Source organism: Hippopotamus amphibius, chromosome 1 (genome assembly GCF_030028045.1).
Source record: "Hippopotamus amphibius kiboko isolate mHipAmp2 chromosome 1, mHipAmp2.hap2, whole genome shotgun sequence".
NCBI lineage: Eukaryota > Metazoa > Chordata > Mammalia > Artiodactyla > Hippopotamidae > Hippopotamus > Hippopotamus amphibius.
The window spans coordinates 224,341,715-224,365,260 of record NC_080186.1 but is presented as its reverse complement, the minus strand read 5'-3'; the positions used below and the strand labels follow the sequence as shown (position 1 = coordinate 224,365,260).

At 33.2% G+C, this 23,546-nt stretch overlaps 1 protein-coding gene across 6 annotated transcripts in view; it reads right to left on the bottom strand.

Annotated features, from left to right (window-relative positions):
- Positions 1–1,398: 1,398 nt before the first annotated feature.
- Positions 1,399–23,546, bottom strand: part of CENPK (centromere protein K) — a 38,854-nt gene continuing 16,706 nt past the window's right edge. For 3 of the 6 annotated variants that reach the window (XM_057742508.1, XM_057742517.1, XM_057742499.1), the window contains 6 exons: positions 21,066–21,112; positions 10,385–10,467; positions 10,193–10,291; positions 9,729–9,855; positions 5,654–5,707; positions 1,401–2,858 (listed from right to left, as the gene is read on the bottom strand). In XM_057742508.1, the coding sequence (XP_057598491.1) occupies positions 2,700–2,858; positions 5,654–5,707; positions 9,729–9,855; positions 10,193–10,291; positions 10,385–10,467; positions 21,066–21,112 (569 nt within the window). In that variant the 3' untranslated portion in view covers positions 1,401–2,699. Of the gene's footprint in view, positions 2,859–5,653; positions 5,708–9,728; positions 9,856–10,192; positions 10,292–10,384; positions 10,468–21,065; positions 21,113–23,546 lie in introns of all 6 variants that reach the window. The other 3 variants (XM_057742482.1, XM_057742490.1, XM_057742524.1) reach the window with 2 other exon arrangements.

Genomic DNA, 23,546 nt, shown 5'->3' with positions numbered 1-23,546 from the left:
AACAATATGGAGTTTCACTATCCATAAACATGGAATATCTTTCCATTTATTTAGATCTTTGATTTCTTTTATAATCCTGGTTTCCTCATATAAATCTTGTACATATTTTTGATGTTAATGTAATAATGTTTTGAATTTCAGGTATAGAGGTAACAAATGGCTTTACTATATTCACTTTGTACCCTGCAACCTTGCTATAATTGGTCTTTAGTTCCAAGAGATTTTTTTGTTGATTATTGGGATGTTTTTTGTCTTACTCTATTAGGTAGAACTTCCAGTACAATGCTGAATAGCAGTGGTGAGAGAAGACATCCTTGCCTTATTCCTGATCTTAGAGGGAAAGCATCTAGTTTCCCATTGTTAAGTATGTTAGCTGTAAGTTATCTGTAGCTTTGGGTTTTTGTTGTTGTTGTTTGTTTTTTAAGAATAAGTAATGATGCATCAGATTGTAGATATTCTTTATCACGCTAAGGAAGTTCCTTTCTATTCCTAGCTTGCTGAGAGTTTTCAACATGAATGGGTAACCGATTTTGTCATACAGCTTTTTCATATGGTCACATGATTTTTCTATTTTAGTCTGATGATATGATGGATTACATTAATTGATCTTTGAATGCTGAACCAGTCTTGAATATCTGGAATACCACTTGGCTGTTGTGCATAATTTTTTGTACTACATTGTTGAATTTGATTATTTTGTTGAGGATGTTTGTACCTATGTTCATGAAAGATATCTGTCTGTAGTTTTCCTTTCTTGTAATGTCTTTGTCTGGTTTTGGTATTAGCGTAATGTAATATCTTTGTCTTTATTTTAGTATTAGGGTAATGCTGGCCTCATAGAATGAATTAGCTTATATTTTTTGGAACACAGAACTGTCATAATTTTCTTCTCAAATGTTTGGTAAAATTCACCAGTGACACCATCTGGGCCTGATGTTTTCTATTTTGAAAGCTTATTAATTATTGATTCAATTTCTTTAATATATAGGCTTATGCAAAGTAGCTATTTCTCCTTGTGTGAGTTTTAGTAGATTGTGTCTTTCACAGAATTGGTCCATTCCATCTAAGTTAAAACATCTGTGGGCACAGAGTCACTCATAATATTCCTTTATTACCCTTTTAATGTTCCTGGGATCTGTAGTGATGGCCCCTACATATAGGTTCTCAGAACTTAAAACATTTTCTCCAACATACTCAAAACCACAAAAAAACTTCAAAGACTTCAAGCTTAGATGGAGTACAAATCAAGACTAACTCTACTATAATTTACTTTGTTTATGATTGAGATGAAAAGTGGGCAAAAAATCATGCTATGTAAGAAGGCTGGGTTAACAAATTAAAAAGTAGGATGCAATCATCATAGTTTTCTTTAAAACTTTACACAAGATGCTGCAGTAAAAAGACCCAAACCAATAGATGTACATGAAATCAAGACAACAATAAATCAAGTCGTTTATTGCCTTTATCTGTTTCTTTCCGTAATTTGCAACACAGAGAAGTTCATAGACAACAGTATTATCTGCTCTGCAGAATTACTGTCAGACTTATACTGCCAGCACCATTTTTTCCTTTCTCCAGTAACTTTGAGGAATAAGAAGTTGCTCATTCCTTTGACTTCCAACTAGAATATTCTAGGAAGGTACTTTTGTATGTCATCTTCCCATAAAAGAACTTACACATTTTCTAAAATATAACAGTATTTGTATTTTCTATAAAAGAGACATGGTATACTTGGAACAATTTTTGCCTACTTTAAAAAAGATGAAGTATAAGGTAAACAAGAAACGTGGAAAATATAATACAGTAGAAAACATTTTCAAAAATAAAAGTATATACTAAGTACTCTTAGAAAACTAATGATACAAAAGATGTTTGGAATTCTCTAGTTTAGCTTTTATGTAGTTCTATAATATTGTCACTTATCTACCTATGGAAAAGTCTAGCCACATCCTCCAAAAAGCTAGAGATTTTTAAATGAGAATTTTATTTAAAGAAAAGTCACAAAGAATGAACAAAATTTTATGAACACAGTATTGTTAGTAATAACAGAATTGAGAATGGTTTAATATATATATCACTTGTAATATAATACACATTAAAATATAGTTTTCATGCTACCTTTATCCATTCGTTTTTTTAACATTCCAATTTTTAACAAATCTAGAAATATTACAGTATACATGGAACAGATTTACTAAATACTTTTAAATTATGCTTTCGTCTACATTAAGATACTAAGTCAATTTTCAAACCTCCTAAAAATTAAATTGCCTTTCCATTATAATTTGTAAATCTAAAGGATATAAACATCAAATGGAAATCAAAATGCATAAAAGAAACTGTCATAAATTTTAAAAGAAAAATATTACATTAGCAATATCATAAATTAACAAAGAATTTTCCAAAGAATATTGCAGAACTAAGATATATTTAAAGTTTTATAATGATTAAGTCTAAAATATTTTTTACTTGCATTCTTGTCCACCCAGTTGAAAATACCAAAGCACTGACTGACTGTGAAAGGACCATTTTTAAATGAATAGTAGATGGCAGCATGAGTCATTTTAAACATAAAAGGAAGATGGACTATGTGCTTTGATTTGCAACTTATGTTCTTTATCCAAGTAATTCTCAGTGTTTCCATTATCCTTGAATGACAAGATTCTTTAAGTACTGTGTGAAAAAAAAAGACTATCTTTTTACTTATGGAAGGCTTCTAATCTTATTCGGGTTGGATCTTCTGGATGTCTCAAGGCAATTCCATTACGCAGGAGCAGCTCAATATAAGGTGGCCAAAATGAATCAATAATTTTGACATATGGGTCATGTGGAACATCAAATAATCTATTTAAAAGAATCTAGGAAAAAACAACATTCAAAATATACCTTACTTGGGAAAAAACTGATACAGCTATAATAAAGCATTAAGTTTTTTTACCAAAGAATGTTGATGTCTTTTCTCTTTGAATAATTGTTTATATCATAATTTCTATGTATTAACTTAAATAGTTGATTTTCTTTTTTAAAAAAAAACTACAAATATCAGTGAGTGGAAATAGTTTTAAAACGCATCTTTGCACCTTAACTTTTAAAACATTTCCTAAAAACCAGTAAAGAGGCATTTACAATTCTCCCACTTATCTTAGGGTTAATAATTTGTTTATGTTAGAAGTTTGGTGATAACCATTTCTTAAAAACAAAAACAAAAAACTTAAATACAAAGTTCAAAAACAGCATACATGTCTTAATATTTGGGGGAAAGAGAAATCACCAACCCTTCCCTCCCACCCAAAAACACCTATTCATCTGATAAATCTTCAAAACAACAATTCTATCATCACCATTTCTTTCAAATTATCTTAAATATCTTTGATTTCTTTACTAAGGATATTGAGGGGTTACAAGCACAAATTGAGACATTTTGAGTATCCGCAGTAAACTATATAAGACTAACATTTCCTGAACTATATTCCATGGAACTGGTCTCCCTAAGGATGCTCTTAGTATGGAAAAACAGGGTTCTATGGTTAAATAAACTGGAGAAAGACTTGCTAATGTGCACTGAGAATCACCTGTCTATCCCAAATCCACTGGCATTGGAAAAGTTTTTTTAAGAAACACACATTTAAAATTCTTTGAACACGAACGTTCTATGAAGCGCACTGAAAAATGCTAAATATGTATCAATTATTACTCTACCTCCTTAGTTCCCACACAGTGCTTTCACAAATTACAAAACCAGAATCCAGAAGAGTTAAAAGATTCCTCAAGGGGCACATAATTAGTAACAGATCATAGATTAGATTCCATATCTCTGAATTGCCAAGCCAAAGCTTTAACTTAAAGATATTATTTCAAGAAACACAGAAAAGGAAAAATACAATTTTTACAAATATAAAGTGCCATAGAAATAAAATTAAACTATAAAGCGAAAAAAAAAAAAAAACTAAAAATCTCTCATCTCAATCACATTTCATAATAATATCAACATCTCAATTTTTTTTAACATAATTCTTGAAATAAAATTTCATCTTTCATTAACTTTAGCTATTTCTTTTTTTTTTTCTTGGCTGCCAGGCGTGGCTTGTGGGATCTCAGTTCCCCGACCAGGGATTGAACATGGGCTGTGGCAGTGAGAGCCTGGAATTCTAACCAGCAGGCCACCTGGGAACTCTCTAACTTTAGCTATTTCAAGAACCACATCCTGGAGAAAAAAAGCTTTTGGTCTCATTTCTTTTAGGTATGATAATAAAAGAATTAAATATTATCCCCATTTTAGAGCAATTGCTTATTTTAATATAATTTAAAATCTTACTTTTCATTTCTAACTTCAATTACACGAATCAAAATTCTAGTAGATGCCAGGAGTAGTTAAATGCTAAAAATTCTATTTTAAGATGAACATGTGTGGGCTTCCTAGGTGGCGCAGTGGTTAAGAATCCGCCTGCCAATGCAGAGGTCACGGGTTCAATCCCAGCTCCAGGAAGATCCCACATGCCCATGTGCCAAAAAAAAAAAAAAAAAAAAAAAAAAAGATGAACATGTGTATTGTTTTATTCTTCCTGAACTGCAGTTTAAATTCTGGTTACATTTACCATTGATAATACAAGCCCTAGAGACAAAAATGGTTTCTAAATCTAAGTTTAATATGGTATCCCATAGTGCACTATTCAAAAATTACACATGTATTCCTCAGTTAAGAACTGTCAATATTTGCCACATATATGACAACTTTTATTAAAAAAAAGTCCAAGTCATCCATGAGAAATAGTAGTTTCTTAGTTTCAATATAAACTGGAGTAAACAGGAATATGTTAAAAGATTAAAATCACAATCTAAAAAATAATTGTATTTTGCTTTTCAAAGTAATAAAATTCTTATTTAAGATATCCTGAGGCACCAAAAACACTTAGCTAGATAGAGACTTTAGCATCCAATTCATAAAATTACAATGTGAAACAAGTTTTCTGAAATCACTTTATTCTAAACTTAGTAATGATTTTAAAAAGCCACGTTAATTGTTAAATAGCTCTTCATAGACTATTTACCTTCCTCTCCACCCAATTTTCAACAAGTTGTCAAATCAAGATTTAAAGTATTTAATATAGTTGATAATTTGTCTGAAATTCAAAAACTTCTTTTTTAAAGGTCAAACATATTTGTAAAAAAATAAAAAGTAAATGTCATGCAGAAAAAGGTGGAATTAGTCCTTACATTTTGAAAAAAGAAGCTGATGTTATTTAAGGGAAATTTGTGCATGAATTTCTGCAACTTTGTGGAAAAAAATCCTTAAATTCTACTATGTATTTTAGCTAGAACACAGATTTACCAACTAAAGATTACATCAATGTAACAGCATAGGGTTTCACTGTGTAGATACTAAACAACATCATAAAAATTTTCTTAAAGTAGTAATTGGGAATGTGGTTAAGGGTAAGACTTTAGTTTCATCTTCTTTTAAAAAATAATATTCTTTCCTACTACATAGCAAATAGAAACTAATTTTATACTAAAGATAAATTAATATATGCAATAAAGTTTGGTATATACCTTAAGAACTAAAGCCGCATTTTTTCCTTTTCAAGCCTATGTATAATTGTTCACAAATCACTAACTGAGACATCAAGACAAAACAACTGAACAAAACACTTACCTCTAACATTTCATGCAGTGTTATCAGCTGTGCAGTTGATTCTTGAATGTTTTTCTTTGAGAGAAGTGTGAATAACAAAGAATTAACATTTCAATTCTAATGGCAGAATATTAGACTGTATTTATTACAAAATTTTAAAAATTAATATTTCTCAATTGAAATGGTACAAGATATACTAAAACCAAATATTTATAATGAGATGATTTTAAAAGAATTCTGAAAGAAAACAACCTGCTGTACTAAACAGTAAGGTTCATAAAAATATAGTTGAAACAACCTCTGAGACAGGGAAATCTTTTGCAATTACGAGAAGATACAATTCAGAGTACCTATCTATCTATTTATCTACAAATATAGAACTGATAAATTTCATTACACATATTATATATATTCATATAACTGAAAATCTAATGTTTGAACCCCCCCAATCAAAATATCACAAACAAATGACATTCTAGACTGTAATGATGTGGCTTCAGGACAGGAGACTTACTTTCCAGGTAGGTTTGTTCATCTTTCCATAGTTCTTCACAGTTTCTAATATTAGCTCAACTCACTAGTTCTTTTTCTCTTGGAATGACAGAGAATAAATCTCATTCCAATTCCACCCTAGAGTTTCTCAAATATCTGAAGACAGCTATTATGAGCTCCATGCCTTCTGCGTATTAATTATCATAAGTTTCTTCAATTATTTCTCACAGACTTGTGGCCTCTCAATATCATGGTTGTTCTGAATGTGCTCTAATTTGCCTTTTTAAAAAAATCCAATCTCCACAAATATAGCTGTGATTAGAAAACCAAAGATGAAACAGAAGACTCACTTCCATACAGGTAGAAGCTGGTATTCTATTCATTAAGTTTAAGATTGCCTTAGCTTTTGGACATCTATTCCGCCCTGCTGCCTTCTGTTTGAGGACACTATCATCCAAAGTGCTGATGTTTCCTTCATTGTATCTAGCTAAGATATGTCTCCTTCATTCTTTAATGTTTCAAACCCAAGAAAGATATTCTATGTACTTCTACTAAATATCATCCTATTTTATTTGGACCATCCTGTTTTATCTTGGCCGGTTAAAAATACAGTTCTAATTCTGTCATCCAATAAATTTACTATCTAGTCCTCTCTCAGTTTCATATCATTTGTAAACTTTGATGACTATGTCCTCTATCTCTTATTCAAATTACTGTTAAAAATGTTCAACAGGATAAGGTTCTAAAGGAAATCTTCCAGGATAATACTAAATCTAATCAGTAGCTTTTGAGTTCAGACAGCCAATTAACTGCAAGTTCTCCTACTACAGTGGCATCTAGTACTTTCCTGACAACGCTCAAAGATTACCATGGAGTCCTTATAAGGTTTTATAGAAATACAAATATATTTTTAAAAAATAGTAAAATAACCCTGACAAAAAAAATTGTGATTCCTGAGTAAAGATGGTGAAGCTGGATCTCACAATCTCCCGTCCCCCTAATACCTTACTAAATGGAAGAGTGCTAAAAAGCGGCATATGATTCACTAGTGATGAAAGCAAACACAATTATAGAACTGGTTAAGAAATAAGAAGCAGCAAGGCACAGATTACAATATAAGGTTTGAGTCAAAGAAAATGCAGAAGAAAAATACAATGAAAGGAAACAGAAAAATGTTTCAACATAAGGATATGATAAATGATATAAAATATAATAAAATAAAATTGCCATGAAATGAAATGTGACCTAAACCTGTCCCTGGAAACAATATATCATCTTCAAAGCAAAACTGTTATTGAATGATCAACATTGTGACATATCCCTGTTAAGTTACTGAAGTTCAGAGATAAATAAACCTTCAGGCAAACAGAAGCAGTAAGACATCTACAGGTGGGCCTCAGACTTCTCCAAAGCACACTTCACCTGAGAAGAATGGAGAAATCCCCATTCTTGTGATTTTTAAAATCTCTGCCAAAGATAAGCCTTTAAATATAAAGCAAACAAAGTATGTTCAGTATTTAAGAATTAAAAAAATAAAACACCCAGGAATTCTTCTTGAACAAACTACTTGTCAAAGAAACCCATTATATCAAACAATGGATTAAACTTAAAAACTCAAAAATGAATGGTAAAAGATAAAGATTGAATCCAACATAAAGTACAGTAAAGACTAAATGTATACATGAATGATGGTATCAGAACAGAATATGAATGCAATAAAACTGCCAAAGTTAAAATAAATAACATAGTTTATTTTAAATAAAAGTCTGATGGCACCTTGATCCTGGACTTTTGGCCTCCAAAACTGTGAGAAAATAAATCTCTGTTGTTTAAGCCACCTAGTCTTTGGTATTTTGTTATGGCAGCTTGAGCCCACTAATACATCCATTATTATTGCTTGACAGAGAGAGAGAGAAAGCAACCTATCATCTTGTAACATGCATCAGTAGTTCATATACTTCATTAAAAAAAAGTGAGCTTATTCAATGCAACTTAATGAACCCATGATGGCTTTAGCTAATCAATGCTTTCTTTTAAGAATGTCTCAAACCTCTGGTTCCATTAGTGGAGAACTTAATAGGTAAAAAAAAAAAAAAAAAAGTTGAAAAGAAGAGAGACTGGAATCAGAAATAAATCATTGAGTTATTTTAAGATTATAATCATTAAGAGGTAAGGGATCGTGAGTTTACCGAAATGGGTAACAGAAGGCTGTCAACCATTCCAGAAATGACTAAGAGGTGTAAATAACACTGGACAGAATAGGAGAAATAGTCCACAACAAATGTAAAGCCTACTGATAATTACAAACAAGAAAGGGAGGAATAAATAAACATGGATTATAAGAAAACAAAATTTTTTCTCCTTTTGCTAGTATGCTCACAGTCATTCAAAACATACGAACTCAGAAGGTACTACAATAGGTATGCAAGATAGTACAGATACAAAGATGAATTAAACAAACCAAGGAGCTCACAGAGAGTGGTGGGTGAACAGAGAAAGAGACATAAATGATTACTACAAAATCATGTAATAAATGCTAAGAAAATGACACCTAAACTTCATTGAATGCATTGCACAAAAGATGGTGTTAGAGTTGCTTTAAGAAAGAAATTTACTATCCTTACCAGATAGGAATTGTTTTGTAACCAGAGGGAACAGAATGTATAAGGCACAAAAAAGTGACAGGTCATTGCATACCTGCTGGAACTGTAGTAGTTTAGTTGAATGAACTCATGTAAAAGATGGATAAAGAATGGCTGAAAAGGAGGCTAAAGAGACAAAGTCCAGAATATAAATTCATTCCTCTAATGAGTTTATAGACTTCATCCCAGAGGGAGGCATCAAAAGTTTTATGTTGAAAAATGATTAAAATATGTATATTTTAAAATACATGATTAAATACATTATTAAATATGTATATTTTTAGAAAGATTGTTCTGGTGCCAGTTTCAATGCCTATTCCACTTTCACAAGTTCTATTTATTTATACCTTATACTATTTTTAAAAAAGGAATTAAAGTGCTTGTTTCCAACCTTCTGTCACTCAATGAAATATTTTTTTGCTTTTGTGAAAAAGCTTTATTCCATCATAACTATTATTAAAATAGTTACCTTAACTGCAGGTATCTTCTGATTTTAAAAGTTACATATGTTCATCATGGAAAATTTAGAAAATAGTGAAAACAAAAACAAAAACAAATCTCACCTACAATCTTAGCCCCAGGCATAAGCACTATTACATTTTTTGGTACACATTAGACTCATACAATTTAATCACCTGTGTTTTATCCTCTAACAATAATTTGAGAGCATTTCATAAACTCCTTTGATGGTGTTGAATACATTATTTTCGAAAGCTGCATTTTCCCCATTATATGAATACAATGTAAAAAAATGTATTTAATCTTATTTTATTGAATAACTAGGTTGCTTCTAATTTTTCAATAAATATTATGTGATGATGGAATATTTCTGTACATGTATCTATTTGTGTATATCTTTGAAGCGTATATTAAACATAAAAATTTATCAGAAAATTTAGCTTTGAACCTACCTAAAACAATTTCATATGTGAATCAACATGAATGTCTTCTCTAAAACTTACCTTTTTCTTTTTAACATTTCTATCAGGCAGAGGAAAATGGTCTTCTAGAAACTCACCCAAGGTTACCAAGAGTTTCTCCTTATAGTCTTTTATATGACGCATTTTTGTTTTCAGCTCATTAAAGATTCTAAAAGATTATTTTAAAAAAATTTAAGAGAATTAATTTGATGATAAAATGCTTAAGCATATATAACTGGTTATTCATATAACTATTCAAAAGCTCTGTTCAAACTTCATTGCTCAAACCAAATAACTACTTTATGAGATAAATAGACTCTAACATGCAGGAAAACCAGAAGTCAAGTTATTCATAAAAGATTATGTAATTTAACAGTTGGCAAAAGTCAGGGTAAAACTCACAATTTCTAGTAAAATTTACCTTCTTTTTTATTTATGTATTTCATGTAACATAAAAAAGGAAACAATTTCTCCTATTTTGAAAACCTAGAACACAAAATCAATACCTTGATTCAGAAAATGTCACAACCTGCTGTTTCAATTCATTGTGTAGTACATTAAGAGATTCCAATATCTGTTGCTGTTCATCCAACCATTTTTGTTCCCTTTGAACATGGAAAAACAAAACAAGTCAAATATAACATTAACGCCAATTCAATATATAGCAATGTTTAATAGTAATTATGATGTAAATGTACCTTTCTAAGTCTTCCTTTAACTTTTCATTCTTGGACTGAATAGTAGATAATACCAGTTCAAGATCATGTCTCAATTTCTGGAACTAGAACAAAATACTTAAAATTAATTGCTTAGTCTTTAATCCTGTAAACAGTTACATTTCTGAATGATAGTGAACTTTACATACGAGGATATATATTCAGAAATCAATAGCTAGGACTTCCTATGTGGTGCAGTGGTTAAGAATCCACCTGCCAATGCAGGGGACTGGGGTTTGATCCTGCCCCAGAAAGATACCACATGCCTCGGAGCAACTAAGCCTGTGCACCACAACTATTAAGCCTGTGCTTTAGAGCCCATGAGCCACAACTATTGAGCCCGTGTGCTGCAACTACTGAAGCCCACATGCCTAGAGCCTGTGCTCTGCAACAAAAGAAGCCACCACAATGAGCAGCCCGCGCACCACAACTAAGAGTAGCCCCTGCTCATCGCAACCAGAAAAAGCCAGTGTGCAGCAACAAAGACCCAACGCAGCCAATAAATAAAGTTCATTTAAAAAACAAGGTATTTTCTCACCTCAAAAAAGAAATCAATAGCAAAAAAAAGCCTAGCAAAAAAATCTTTGAAAGGAAAATATACAACAGCTAAGTTCTTTGTAATATTTCATTGTTAAATTAAAAAAAATAAGGGGTTTTAAGCAATAAATTTTAATTTCATACTGAAAGACAATTCAATGGTGAATTTTCAGTAACCAGACAGATTAGGTCTCTTTTGTAAGGAGACTATACAAAACAGACACAAATGAATATCACTCATTCAACAAATATTTATTGACCAGTTGTTGACCACCAGGCATTGTTGAAGGAGTCAGGGATGCAAAGGAGAACAGAACAAAGAGGGGAATCCAAACAAAGAAACAAACTTATAACTCCAGAGAGGGATAAATACCATAAAGTAAAAATAGGTCAAAATGAGAGTATAGAAACGAGGAGCAGGGATGGCTCTTTTAGGTATGTAGTTTGATGTGGAAAGACCTTTCTGATCAGGTTAACTAACAGTTTAGCAACAGAGAAAGAAGGCAAAAGATAAGCAATGTACTCTCTAGTGAAAGTATGTGCTAGACAAAGGGAATTTTAAGGACAAAGGCCCAGGAGGAAGGTATCTGAGGAACGTAAAAGACGACTGTGTGGTGATAGGGGATTACAATAAACTAAACTTTTTCAAGTATCCTCTTGTTTCTAGAACACATTAGCTAGTGTTCCATTCCCCTGATATGAAGGGTTTCCATTAGCTTTTTATAAATAGAAATCAGTGTAATATAAAATTGTATATTATAAACCCTAGAACAACCATGAAAAAACTGAAGAGCTATAACTAATATGCTAATAATGTGAATAAAATGCTTTTATTTTGAAAAATACACAATTAATCCAAGAAAGTGGGAAAAGAGGAGAATAGGAACAGAGAAAAGGTAGGACAAATACGAAAGAAAAATCAAGTAAGTAGATTTTAATGCACCCATACTGATATTATATTAAATATGATCCGACAATGGAATTAAATTAATAATCAATAATAGAAAGGTAACTGGAAAAATGTTCAAATATTTGGACACTAAAAACACACTTCTAAATAATCCATGAGTCAAAGATGCAACCAACAGGAAAATAAGAAATTACTATGAACTGTCTGAAAATAAAAACAAGATTAAATTTTCTGAAATAAAGCAAAAGAAGTTCTCAGATGAGAATTTACACCACTAAAGGCCTGTATTAGAAAAAAGAAAGCTCTCAAATTAATGACCTCAGCTTCCACCAAAAGAAACTAGAAAAAGACAAATAAAACCAAAAGTAAGCTGAAGAAAAAATAATGATAAAAATTTTAAAACAAGGGAATAGAAAACCTAAAAGAAGAACAGGGAAAAATCGATGAAACACAAAGCTAATTCTTTGAGAAGATCAGTAAAATTACCCAGACTAATTAAAGGAGGAAAAAAGGACACAAATTACAAGGAATAAGAGGGTGGGCATTGCTACAAACATTAAAATAGTAATGGGGGAATGCTATGAACAATTTTATGTCAATAAATTTGACAAACTAGATGAGATAGACAAACTCGTTGAAAGTCACAAACTACCAAGGTTCATTCAGAGAAAAATAGATAACCTGACTAGCCAAAAAGAAACTGAATATTTAGTTTAACATTTTCCCAGCAAAAAAATTCCAGCCTCAGATGATTTCACCTACCAATTCTAAGGAACATTTAAGGAATAAATAATACTGGTTCTATACAAGCTCTTTTGAAGAGAGAATACTTCTGAAATCATTCTGAGTTTGGTATTGCCCCAATGCCAAAGCCTGAAAAAGATGTCACCAAAAAAGAAAACCACAGATTATTATCTCTCAAAAACATAGATGAAAAATCTTAATAAAATGTTAGCAAATTAAATCCATCAATAAATAAAAAAGGTTAATACATTATACCAATGTGGTGTTTATCTTAGGAACCAAGTAAAATAAACAGTTGAAATAAGTTTTAAAATATCAATCAATGAAATTTACTACATCAACAGACTAAAAAAGAAAAAAATTCATCTTCCCAATGAATTCAGAAATAAGTGACAAAATTCAATATTAATTCATGATTTGAAAAATTCTTCATAAATTCTAATAAAAGTAATTTTCTCCACTTTATTAATGACATCTATGAAAAACCTACTGCTAACATCACACTTAATGGTCAAAGAGTGAATGCTATCCACTGAGATCAGCAACAAGGCAAAAATGCCCATTCTCCCCACTTTTATTCTAAACATTACTAAATATTCTAGGACAGTACAATAAGCCAAGAAAAAGACATAAAAAGCATCCAGATGGGAAGGAATAAGTAAAACTGCCTTTGATCTCAGACAACGTGACTAGCTATATAGAAAATCCTACACAGGACTTCCCTGGTGGTCCAGTGTCTAAGACTCCACATTCCCAATGCAGGGGGCCTAGGTTCCATCCCTGGTCATGGAACTAGATCCCCATGCCGCAACTAAAGATCCCACATACTGCAACTAAAGACCCCAAAGGCTGCAACTAAAAAGATTCCACATGCTGCAACTAAAGACCCCACATGCCAAAATGAAGATCTTGCCTGCTGCAACGAAAACATCACAAATACATAAAATAAATATTAAAAAAAAAAAAGAAAATCCTACAGAATCTACAAAAAAGCCACTAGAATAAAGTTTATTATGCTCACTAGATACAAGATCAATATATAAATATTAATTGTATTTGAATGTACTAGTAATAAATAATTGGAAATTGAAATTTTTAAAAAGAATACCATTTTAATAGCATCAAAAATATGAAATACTAATGGGATGAATTTGACAAAACATATAGAAGACTTGCACACATCTTTTTTTTTTTTTTGGCTGCACCATGTGGCATACGGTATCTTAGTTCCCTGACCAGGGATTGAACCCATGCCCCCTGCAGTAGAAGCATGGAGCCTTAAACACTGGCCTGCCAGGGAAGTCCCTCAGGACCTGCACATTTCTATTACAATTTGGACCTGCACACTTCTATTACAATTTATAAAGTCTTTTTTTTAAAATAAATTTTATGTATGTATGTATGTACGTATGGCTGCAATGGGGCTTCGTTGCTATGCATGGGCTTTCTCTAGCTGCGGTAAGTGGCGGCTACTCTTCATTGCAGTGCACAGGCTTCTCAGTGCAGTGGCTTCTCTTGTTGCAGAGCACAGGCTCAAGGCACGCAGACTTCAGTAGTTGCGGCACATGGGCTCAGCAGTTGTGGCACATGGGCTCAGCAGTTGCAGCTCGCGGACTCTAGAGCACAGGCTCAGTAGTTGTGGCTCGTGGGCTTAGTTGCTCTGCAGCATACAGGATCTTCCTGGACCAGGGATCGAACCCACGTTCCCTGCATTGGCAGGCAGATTCTTAACCACTGCACCACCAGGGAAGTCCCTATAAAGTCTTTTTTTGAATCATGAATTAATATTGAATTTTTTCACTTATTCTTTCTGAATGTATTGAGATGATAAAATGCTTTTTTTCTTTTTTAGTCTGTTGATATAGTGAATTACAAAACATTGGTGAGATAAATTTTTGAAATACCAAATAAACAGAGGCCTGAATAAACGCAGAGACCATATAGTGCTCATGGATATGGACTGAGACTCTATGTCTCTTCTCCTCAATTTAAACTATAGGTTCTCAGTCAAAACTCCAGCAAGCTTCTTTATGGGACAGAATGACAAACCAACTTTAATTTATATGAAAATATGAAACAATTTTGGTAAAAAAAAAAAAGAAAAAGAGAACTCACACTACTTAATTTCAAGACATTACGAAGCTTCAGTAAACAACAGTATTGGCCTAAAGACACAAATACAGAACAAAGGAAAAGAAACATCCACCACATAGGATGGAGAACAAATGGAGAGTCTAGAGATAGATACACATATATATGATTAATTAATTTTCAACACATGGTGTGAAGGAAATTCAAAAGAAAAAAGAGTTTTTTCAACAATCTGTGCTATAACGATTAGTATCCCTGTGGAAAAAAATGAACTTTTATCAATAACTCATTCCACATGTAAACATTTTTTTTAAATGGATCATAGATCTAAATGTGAAATCTAAAGCATTAAAATTTCATTAAAAAAAATGCCAGAAAATCTTTGTGACCTTAAGTTGGGTAAATATTTCTTATATTTGAATGCAAACCTTAAAAGAAAACTTGATAAAATAGAGTTAATCAAAAGGAACTTTTCAAAAGACATTGTTAAGAGAATAAAAAGACATGTGAAGGAAAGAGTTAACTCAGCAGGCCAAAGTTGCACAAAGTCTGCACATTACTGAGAAACAGCTGTCTTCAGGACTGGTACCTGGTAGACTTCTAGAACATGAGCTGTGAAGTCTTAGAATATTTTGCCTGATAAAGATGTTTCTGTATGCCTGGGGTCTTGGGCCAATTGGTACTGGTATGATTAGAGAGTTCATTCTAACTATGTTATTTATGGTGAATGCATTTTTATTCTGAGGGGCTAGAGTCCAAGTAGCTAAGGTCAGTCACAGAAGCCCTGCATGCATAGTGACTGACTCCTGGTAAAAACTGGACAATAAGGCTCAGGTGAACTTCCCTATTTGACAATAGCTTGCACATATTGTCACACACAGTTTCAGGGAGAATTAAATGCATCCATGCGACTCCACTAGGAAACGACTCCCGCAAGCTTCACCTGTGTGACTTTTCCCTTTTTTCATTTTAATCTGTGTCCTCTCACTATAATAAACCATAACATTGAATATTAATAGCTCTTCTGAGTCCTGTCAGTCCATCCAGTGAATTACTGAATCTGAGATGGTCTTGGGGAAAACCCTGACCCAGTTGGCATCAGAGTGGGATTTGCTATAATGACCCTGGCTGCTAAAACATAGTAAAAGCACTCTTTGGGAAAAGTTAGGATGATGAGGCAGGGGATGATAAGATGCCTGATGGCTACTGAGTCAACAAAGGTACAAGACAACAGCTGCACTGTGATCAGTTACTTTAGGTAGAAATTATCAATGAAATTTAGAAATAACAAAAACAATTCTCATAAAGTTGGCTCACTTGATGCAAAAGAAAAAGCAAAATAATGAGAAACTAAATATTTAATCTTCTTGTTATTTTTATCTGTTTAATAGTTAAAATGAAAGCAGTGCTGAGGCAGATGCTGGTACTGCATCATGTTTGGATTTTAGCCAGTTCAAACTATAGTTGTTAGCCTAAGGGCTGCTACCAAAGGGAAAATTATGCTGGCTCATTATGTCATATATCATTTTAAATTACTGATATTGAAATTATAGTGGATCTTTTCAACATGGAGAAGAATCATTATCCTTCATTCTGAGAAAATGTTCATGTATTATTTATTTTATTATTTCTTCCTTTTCATTTTTTTTCTACTTTAAAACTTCTACTGATCATATTTTATACTTCTGAGTTGATACTCTAATTTTCTTATCTTCCATAATTCCAACTTTCCTTTTTACCCCCTTCCTAATCTACTCTCTAGATTTCCATGACTATAATTACCAATCTTCTGTTTATTTCAGCTATCATGTTTTCATTTAGAAGGGCTCTTTCTTATTCTGATTGCTCCTTTCTGAAAATAACAGCTATATTAAGATATAACTCACATACTACACAATCCACCCGTTTAAAGCATATAATTCAATAATTTTTAATGTATTCAGAGTTGTGCAAACATAATCAATTTTAGAACATTTTTATCATCCCCAAAGGAAACTTGTTAGCAGTATCTATTAGTATCTAATAGTCACTCACTATTTCCTCTCCAATCATCCAGCTTTAATCAACAAGTAACAATCTACTTTCTGTATCTATACATTTGCCTATATAATGAACATTTGGTATAAATGGAATCATATAATATATGATCCTTTGTGAATGGCTTCTTTCATTTGGCATAATGTTTTCAAGGTACATCCACATTATAGAGCTTATGTCAATACTTTATTTCTTCTCGACAAATAATATGCCATTGTATAGGTATATCACATTTTATTTATCTTTTCATCAGTTGATAAACATTGGGTTGTTTCCCCTTTATGGTCATTAAGAAAAATACTGCTATGAATATTCTATGCGTAAGTTTTTGTGTGGATGCACACATATTTTCATTTCTCTTAGGTATTATATACCTAGGAGTGAAAATGCTGGTTCAAATAGTAACTGTATCACCTTTGATAGAGCCACTACCAGATCATTTTCCAAAGTGGCTGCACCATTTTACAATCCCACTGGCAGTGAATAAGTGTTCTAATTTGTCCACCAACACTTGTTATCATGTCTTTCAATTACAGCCCATCCTAGGGAGTGTAAAGTGGTCCTTTTTTTAAGCTGGAATTCTGTTACTTCGTGGACTCAAAAAAATTTTTTTATCTATCTGAAGATATTATTTTATTAAATTCTCTTTGTTCCATGAATTGCCTCTACTTTCTCAAGATTCATCTTTGTTAATTGTTTTGGGTTTCCGCCTTTCCATTTGGAGACATTTCACAAATGTCAATATCACTGGCTGGCCATTCCATATTTTGTTTTAATTGAAGTATAGCTGACATACAATACAGTATATTACAGGTATACAATATAGTGATTCACAATTTTTAAAGATTATATTACACTTATAATTATTATAAAATATTGGCTATATTCCCTATGTTGTACAATAGATCCTTATAGCTCTTTTCCCCCTCTGCATCATGTGGCATGCGGGATCCTAGTTCCTCAACCAGGGATCAAACCCACATCCCCGCAGCGGAAGTGCAGAGTCAACCACTGGACTGCCAGAGGAGTCCCCTTATAGCTTATTTTATACATAACAGTTTGTACCTCTTAATCTCCTACCCCTATATTGCCCCTCCCCTTTCCCTCTCCCCACTGATAACCACTAGTTTGTTGTCTATATCTCTGAGTCTGTTTCTTTTTTGTTATATTCACTAGTTTGTTGTATTTTTTATTTATTTTTATTTTTTAAAGGTTGTACTTCATTTATACTTATTATAAAACATTGGCTATATTCCCTGTGTTGTACTATATCCTTGTGGCTTATTTTATACCTAACAGTTTGGACCTCTTAATTCCCTACCTTATATTGCCCCTCCCTGATACCTTCTCCCCACTGGTAACCACTAGTTTGTTCTCTACATCTGTGAGTTCACTTTTTTGTGTGTGATATTCACTAGTTTGTCATATTTTTTTAGATTCCACATATAAGTGATATCATACAGATATCACTGATTTCTTTCACTTAGCACAATGCTTCTCAAGTCCATCCATGTTGCTGTAAATAGCAAAACGGCATTCTTTTTTATGGCTGAGCAGCATTCCATTACATATACACATATCTTCTTTATCTATTCATCTGTTGATGGACACTTAGGTTGCTTCCACATCTTGGCAACTGTAAATAATGCTCCATGCTGCTATATACAATGAGGTGCATGTATCTTTTTCAATTAGTGTTTTTGGTTTTTTTCGGATATATTCCCAGGAGTGGAATCGCTGGGTAATATGGTAGCTCTATTTTTAGTTTTTTGAGAAATCTTTGTACTGTTTTCCACATAGGCTGTACCAATTTACATTCCCAACAGTGTATGAGGATTCCCTTTCCTCCACATTCGCACCAACACTTGTGTTCTTTTTGACAAGTCGTTCTGACAGGTGTGAGGTGTTATCTTATGGTGGATTTAACTTCCATTTCCCTGATGATTAGCGATATTGAGCATTTTTTCAAGTGCCTGTTGTCAATCTAAATGTCCCCTTTGGAAAAATGTCTATTCAGTAATTCTGCCCAGTTTTCAATCAGCTTGGCTTTTTTGTTTTGTTTTGTTTTGTTTTTGGGCCACACCATGTAGCATGCAGGATCTTATTTCCCTGACCCGGGATCGAACCCATGCCCCCTGCAGTGGAAGAGTGGAATCTTAACCACTGGACGGCCAGGGAAGTCCCAGCTTGTTTGTTTTTTTGATGTTGAGTTATGGGAGTCGTTTATATATGTTGGATATTAACCCCTTATTCGTCATAGCATTTGCACACCTTTTCCCCTATTCAGTAGGTTGCCTTTTCGTTTTGTTGATGGTTTCCTTCACTGTACAAAAGCTTTTAAGTTTAATAAGGTCCTATTTGTTTATTTTTGCTTTTATTTCCTTTGAGGAGACAAATTTAAAAAAATATTGCTATGATTTATGTCAAAGAGTGTTCTGCCTGAGTTTTCTTCTAGGAGATTTATGGTTTCTGGTCTTACATTTAGGTCTGTAATCCATTTTCAGTTTATTTTTGTACATGGTGTTAGAGAATGTTCTAATTTCATTCTTTTACATGTAACTGTGCAGGTTTCCAAGCACCACTTATTGAAGAGACTGTCTTTTCTCCATTGTAAATTCTTGCCTCCTTTGTTGTAGATTAATTGACCGTGAGTGCATGGGTTTATCTCTGGGTTCTCTGTTCTGCCCTATTGAGCTATGTGTCTGTTTTTGTGCCAGTATCAGACTTCTTTGATTACTGTAGTTTTGCTGCATAGTCTGAAGTCAGGGAGCATGATTCCTCCAACTTCATTCTTTCTCAAGGTTGTTTTGGCTATTCAGAGTCTTTCGTGTTTTCATACAAATTTAAAAATTTTTTGTTCTAGTTCTGTGAAAAATGCCATTGGTATTTTGATAGGGATTGCATTGAATCTGTAGATTGCCTTGGGTAGTATGATCATTTTAACTGTATTAATTCTTCCAGTCTAAGAACATAGTATATCTTTCCATCTGTTTGTGTCGCCTTCAATTACTTTCATCAGTGTCTTACAGTTTTCCGATTATAGGTCTTTTACCTCCTTAGGTGGGTTTATTCCTAGGTTATCTTATTCTTTCTGATGCGATGGTAAATGGTATTAGTTCCTTAATTTCTCTTTCTGGGGGTTCATTGTTAGTGTATAGAAATGCAACATATTTCTGTACATTAATTTTGTATCCTGAAACTTAACCAAATTCATTGATCGGTTCTAGCAGTTTTCTGGTAGTGTCTTTAGGATTCTCTGTGTAGAGTATCATGTCATCTGCAAACAGTGACAGTTTTACTTCTTCCTTTCCAATTTGGATTCCTTCTATTTCTTTTTCTTGTCTGACTGCTGTGGCTAGGACCTCCAACACTATGTTGAATGAAAGTTGGTCATTCACATTTAAAGCTCAAAACAAACTCTGTTTATAAATGGCTTTTTGATGGACAGCCACCCTGCTTTTCACTGGGAACTGCTATATATTAACATTTATAGGCCTTTTTTCCTCAGGCCATTTAGATTTCCCAGACATTATTTTATCTCCAGTCTGAGGCTACTTTTATACCATACTGCAGGACCCCTGGAGATAGATCAAGGGAAGGAGCTGGTACTTCCACCATGTAGTATAAAAATATTAACTTGAACTTTCTGACTTTTGACCTCGCACCACCCCTATTAAACACCTAACCTGGTGTGCTGAGTCCAAAACCTCAATAGTTTAATGTCTCCATACCTCCAGTTTTTAGGTGCATGGGTAAAAGTTAGCCTCTCGATTGCAAAAGAGAGAGAGAGAGAAGGTCTAATAGTCTATTCTTACTTTAAAAAGTCTCCTTGTTTTTAGCTCCACACTTCAACCTTGGATTCTGAAGTACCAGGTTCCTTCAAATCCAAAGCCTTTCTTAAGTTCTGTAGGGCAGATAATCACTCTTGTCATCCTTATTTCTGTCTCTAGGAACACAGATACTTATCTAGTTCCATGCTTTATAACCTTGTTTAAAATTCTTTTTTGCTTCTATCTTCTCTCCTATACTTTGATCTGATAAACTGACACTTTAGAAACATCTTTTTTGACCTTTGTTTAGTTTTGAGCATAGATGTACATGTATGATCATTTAGCTATGTTTAATCTTTTTGCTTTTATGTTGAAGAGTTTAATCAACTAAAAATTAAGTACAAGAGTAAGGTTTACATATTTAATTCAAAATTCTAATCATCTAAAATATCCTGCTCAATAAAACATAAGTAATACAATTTTAAAGTGGTTTCATTTTACTCATTATGGCATGAGCTTATCCAAAACACTTGTAGTTATGTTATTTTGGGTTACTACAAATTTGGTGACTTACCTCTTCTTTTCCTAATGTTACCAGAACGTCTTCATTCAGTGGAATCACTGTAGGAACAAAACAAGCCAAAATTATATATGTGCTTAGTTAACTCTCAAGAATCAAGAATTTGATTTGGTGATTTTGTGATTTCCCCTTCCATTTATATATTACAGAACTTTTCATGAGATATGTACAGGTTTTATGAAAAATTTTAATATCTTTACATATATAGCCAAAAATACTTACATATCATTTTAGACAAATGTTGTAATTACGTATTTTGTTTTTAGTGCCTTTCTCTTTTCGCTTTATTCTCCCAATCCATCAAAAACAAAATTAATAATCTACAGTGTGTTCCTTAAATATTTCTGTGGTTACATAACTCTATGCATACATACATATATATTTGTACATATACATACAAAGGTTATTAATTTTGTCATTGCTGGTTTTACAAGAATGAGATCATATGATACACATTATTCTTATTTTCACCCCTAAAAAACCCGATGGAAATCCTGTATATTCATCTGCTGTGAGTCTAATTCATAATTTTAAATCATTGCATAATATTCTGCAGGGTAAATATACTAAATGTGTTCAGCGATTTCACTATTGATTGAGCAGATTTAGCATTGACTTTGGGTCTAGTTTTTAGCCTCAAAAAACAATGACGCAGGAAGCATTCTTTTATTTATGTTGGTGCTTTCATTTCTGTCACATAGATTTCCAGAAAGTGAATTTCATAGAAGGAAATGTGTATTTTGAATTTTAAAACAGGATGCTAGATTCTTTTTTTAAAAATTTCTAGAAGAAATGAATAAGAAACAGCAAAAGGTATTATAAACTCTTCTAAAACTTCTGCCAGTCTAATGAGTATAAACTAATATTCCATTTTAACTTTGCATAGCAAAATCAAATCCTTATACTTAGAAAAGTTCAACTCTTATACTAAGAAAAGTTTATCTTTCCTAATAAAGTGTTATTTAAAATGATATGGTACTGAACACTTTCTAAGCTTTTTGCCATTCTGGGGGTTTTCTAACAGAAAAGTGCTATGTACTTCACAGGCCCTGTATTAGAATTAATACAGCCCTAGGATGGCTATACAATGAAAAGGATTCTAAGAACATAAAGTTCAAGAAGCTCCCTCTTGGTGAGTGTGGTCAAAAGCAGCACTTCAATGTTAAAACAATCACTTCAACCAAGGCAATATGGCAGGCTCTAAGAATATAAAGATTTAAAAAAATCTTTCCAGTGTGGCAGCATATGGGATTCGCAGCCTTAATCAAGGTGGGTATTTAAGCAACAGGTCAGTGTGTTCAGTGCTAGCAGTACAAGGTCTATATGTAAAAGATTATGAAAATAAGAAAAATAAAAATTTTAAATTCCCTGACATATAGCATCAAAAAGAATAAAATACTCAAGAGCAAATTTAATTTAGGAGGTGAAGAATTTATATGCTGAAAACTACAAAATGTTACTGAAAGAAATTACGGATGTACCAATGAATAGATTAAAACATCCTGTGTTCAAAAACTGTCAGATTTAATATTATTAAGATGTCAAGGGGCTTCCTAGGTGGCGCAGTGGTTGAGAATCTGCCTGCCAACGCAGGGGACACGGGTTCGATCCCTACTCCAGGAAGATCCCACATGCCACGGAGCAACTAAGCCCGTGTGCCACAACTATTGAGTCTGTGCTTTAGAGCCCCTGAGCCACAACTATTGAGCCCACGTGCTGCAACTACTGAAGCCCACACGCCTAGAGCCCGTGCTCTGCAACAAGAGAAGCCACGGCAATGAGGAGCCCACACGCCACAATGAAGAGTAGCCCCCACTCGCCGCAACTAAAAAGAAAGCCCGTGCACAGCAAAAGAGACCCAACACAGCCAACAAAATAAAGAAAGAAAGAAATTTATATAAAAAAAAAGATGTCAATACTGGGAACTTCCCTGGTTGCACAGTGGTTAAGTCTGTGCCAATGCAGGGGACACGGTTTTGATCCCTGGTCTGGGAAAATCCTACATGCCACGGAGCAACTAAACCCATGTGCTACAACTACTGAGCCCACATGCCACAACTACTGAAGCCCACGTGCCTAGAGCCTGTGCTCCACAAGAGAAGCCAACACAACAAGAAGCCCACACACCACAACGAAGAGTAGCCCCCACTCGCCACAAGTAGAGAAAGCCTGTGTGCAGCAATGAAGACCCAATGCAGCCAATAAGTAAATAAATAAAGTTAAAAAGAAAAGAAAGATGTCAATACCACCCAAAGCAAACTACAGATTCAACGTAATCTCTATCAAAATCCCAATAATGTTTTTGTAGAAATAGAAAAATCCATCCTAAAATTCACATGGAATCTCAAGGGACTCCAAATAGCCAAAACAATCTTAAAAAAGAAGAACAAATTTGGAGGTCTTACACTTCCTAATTTCAAAACTTACTACAAAGCTACAGTAACCAAAACAGTGTGCTACTGGCATAGAGACAGT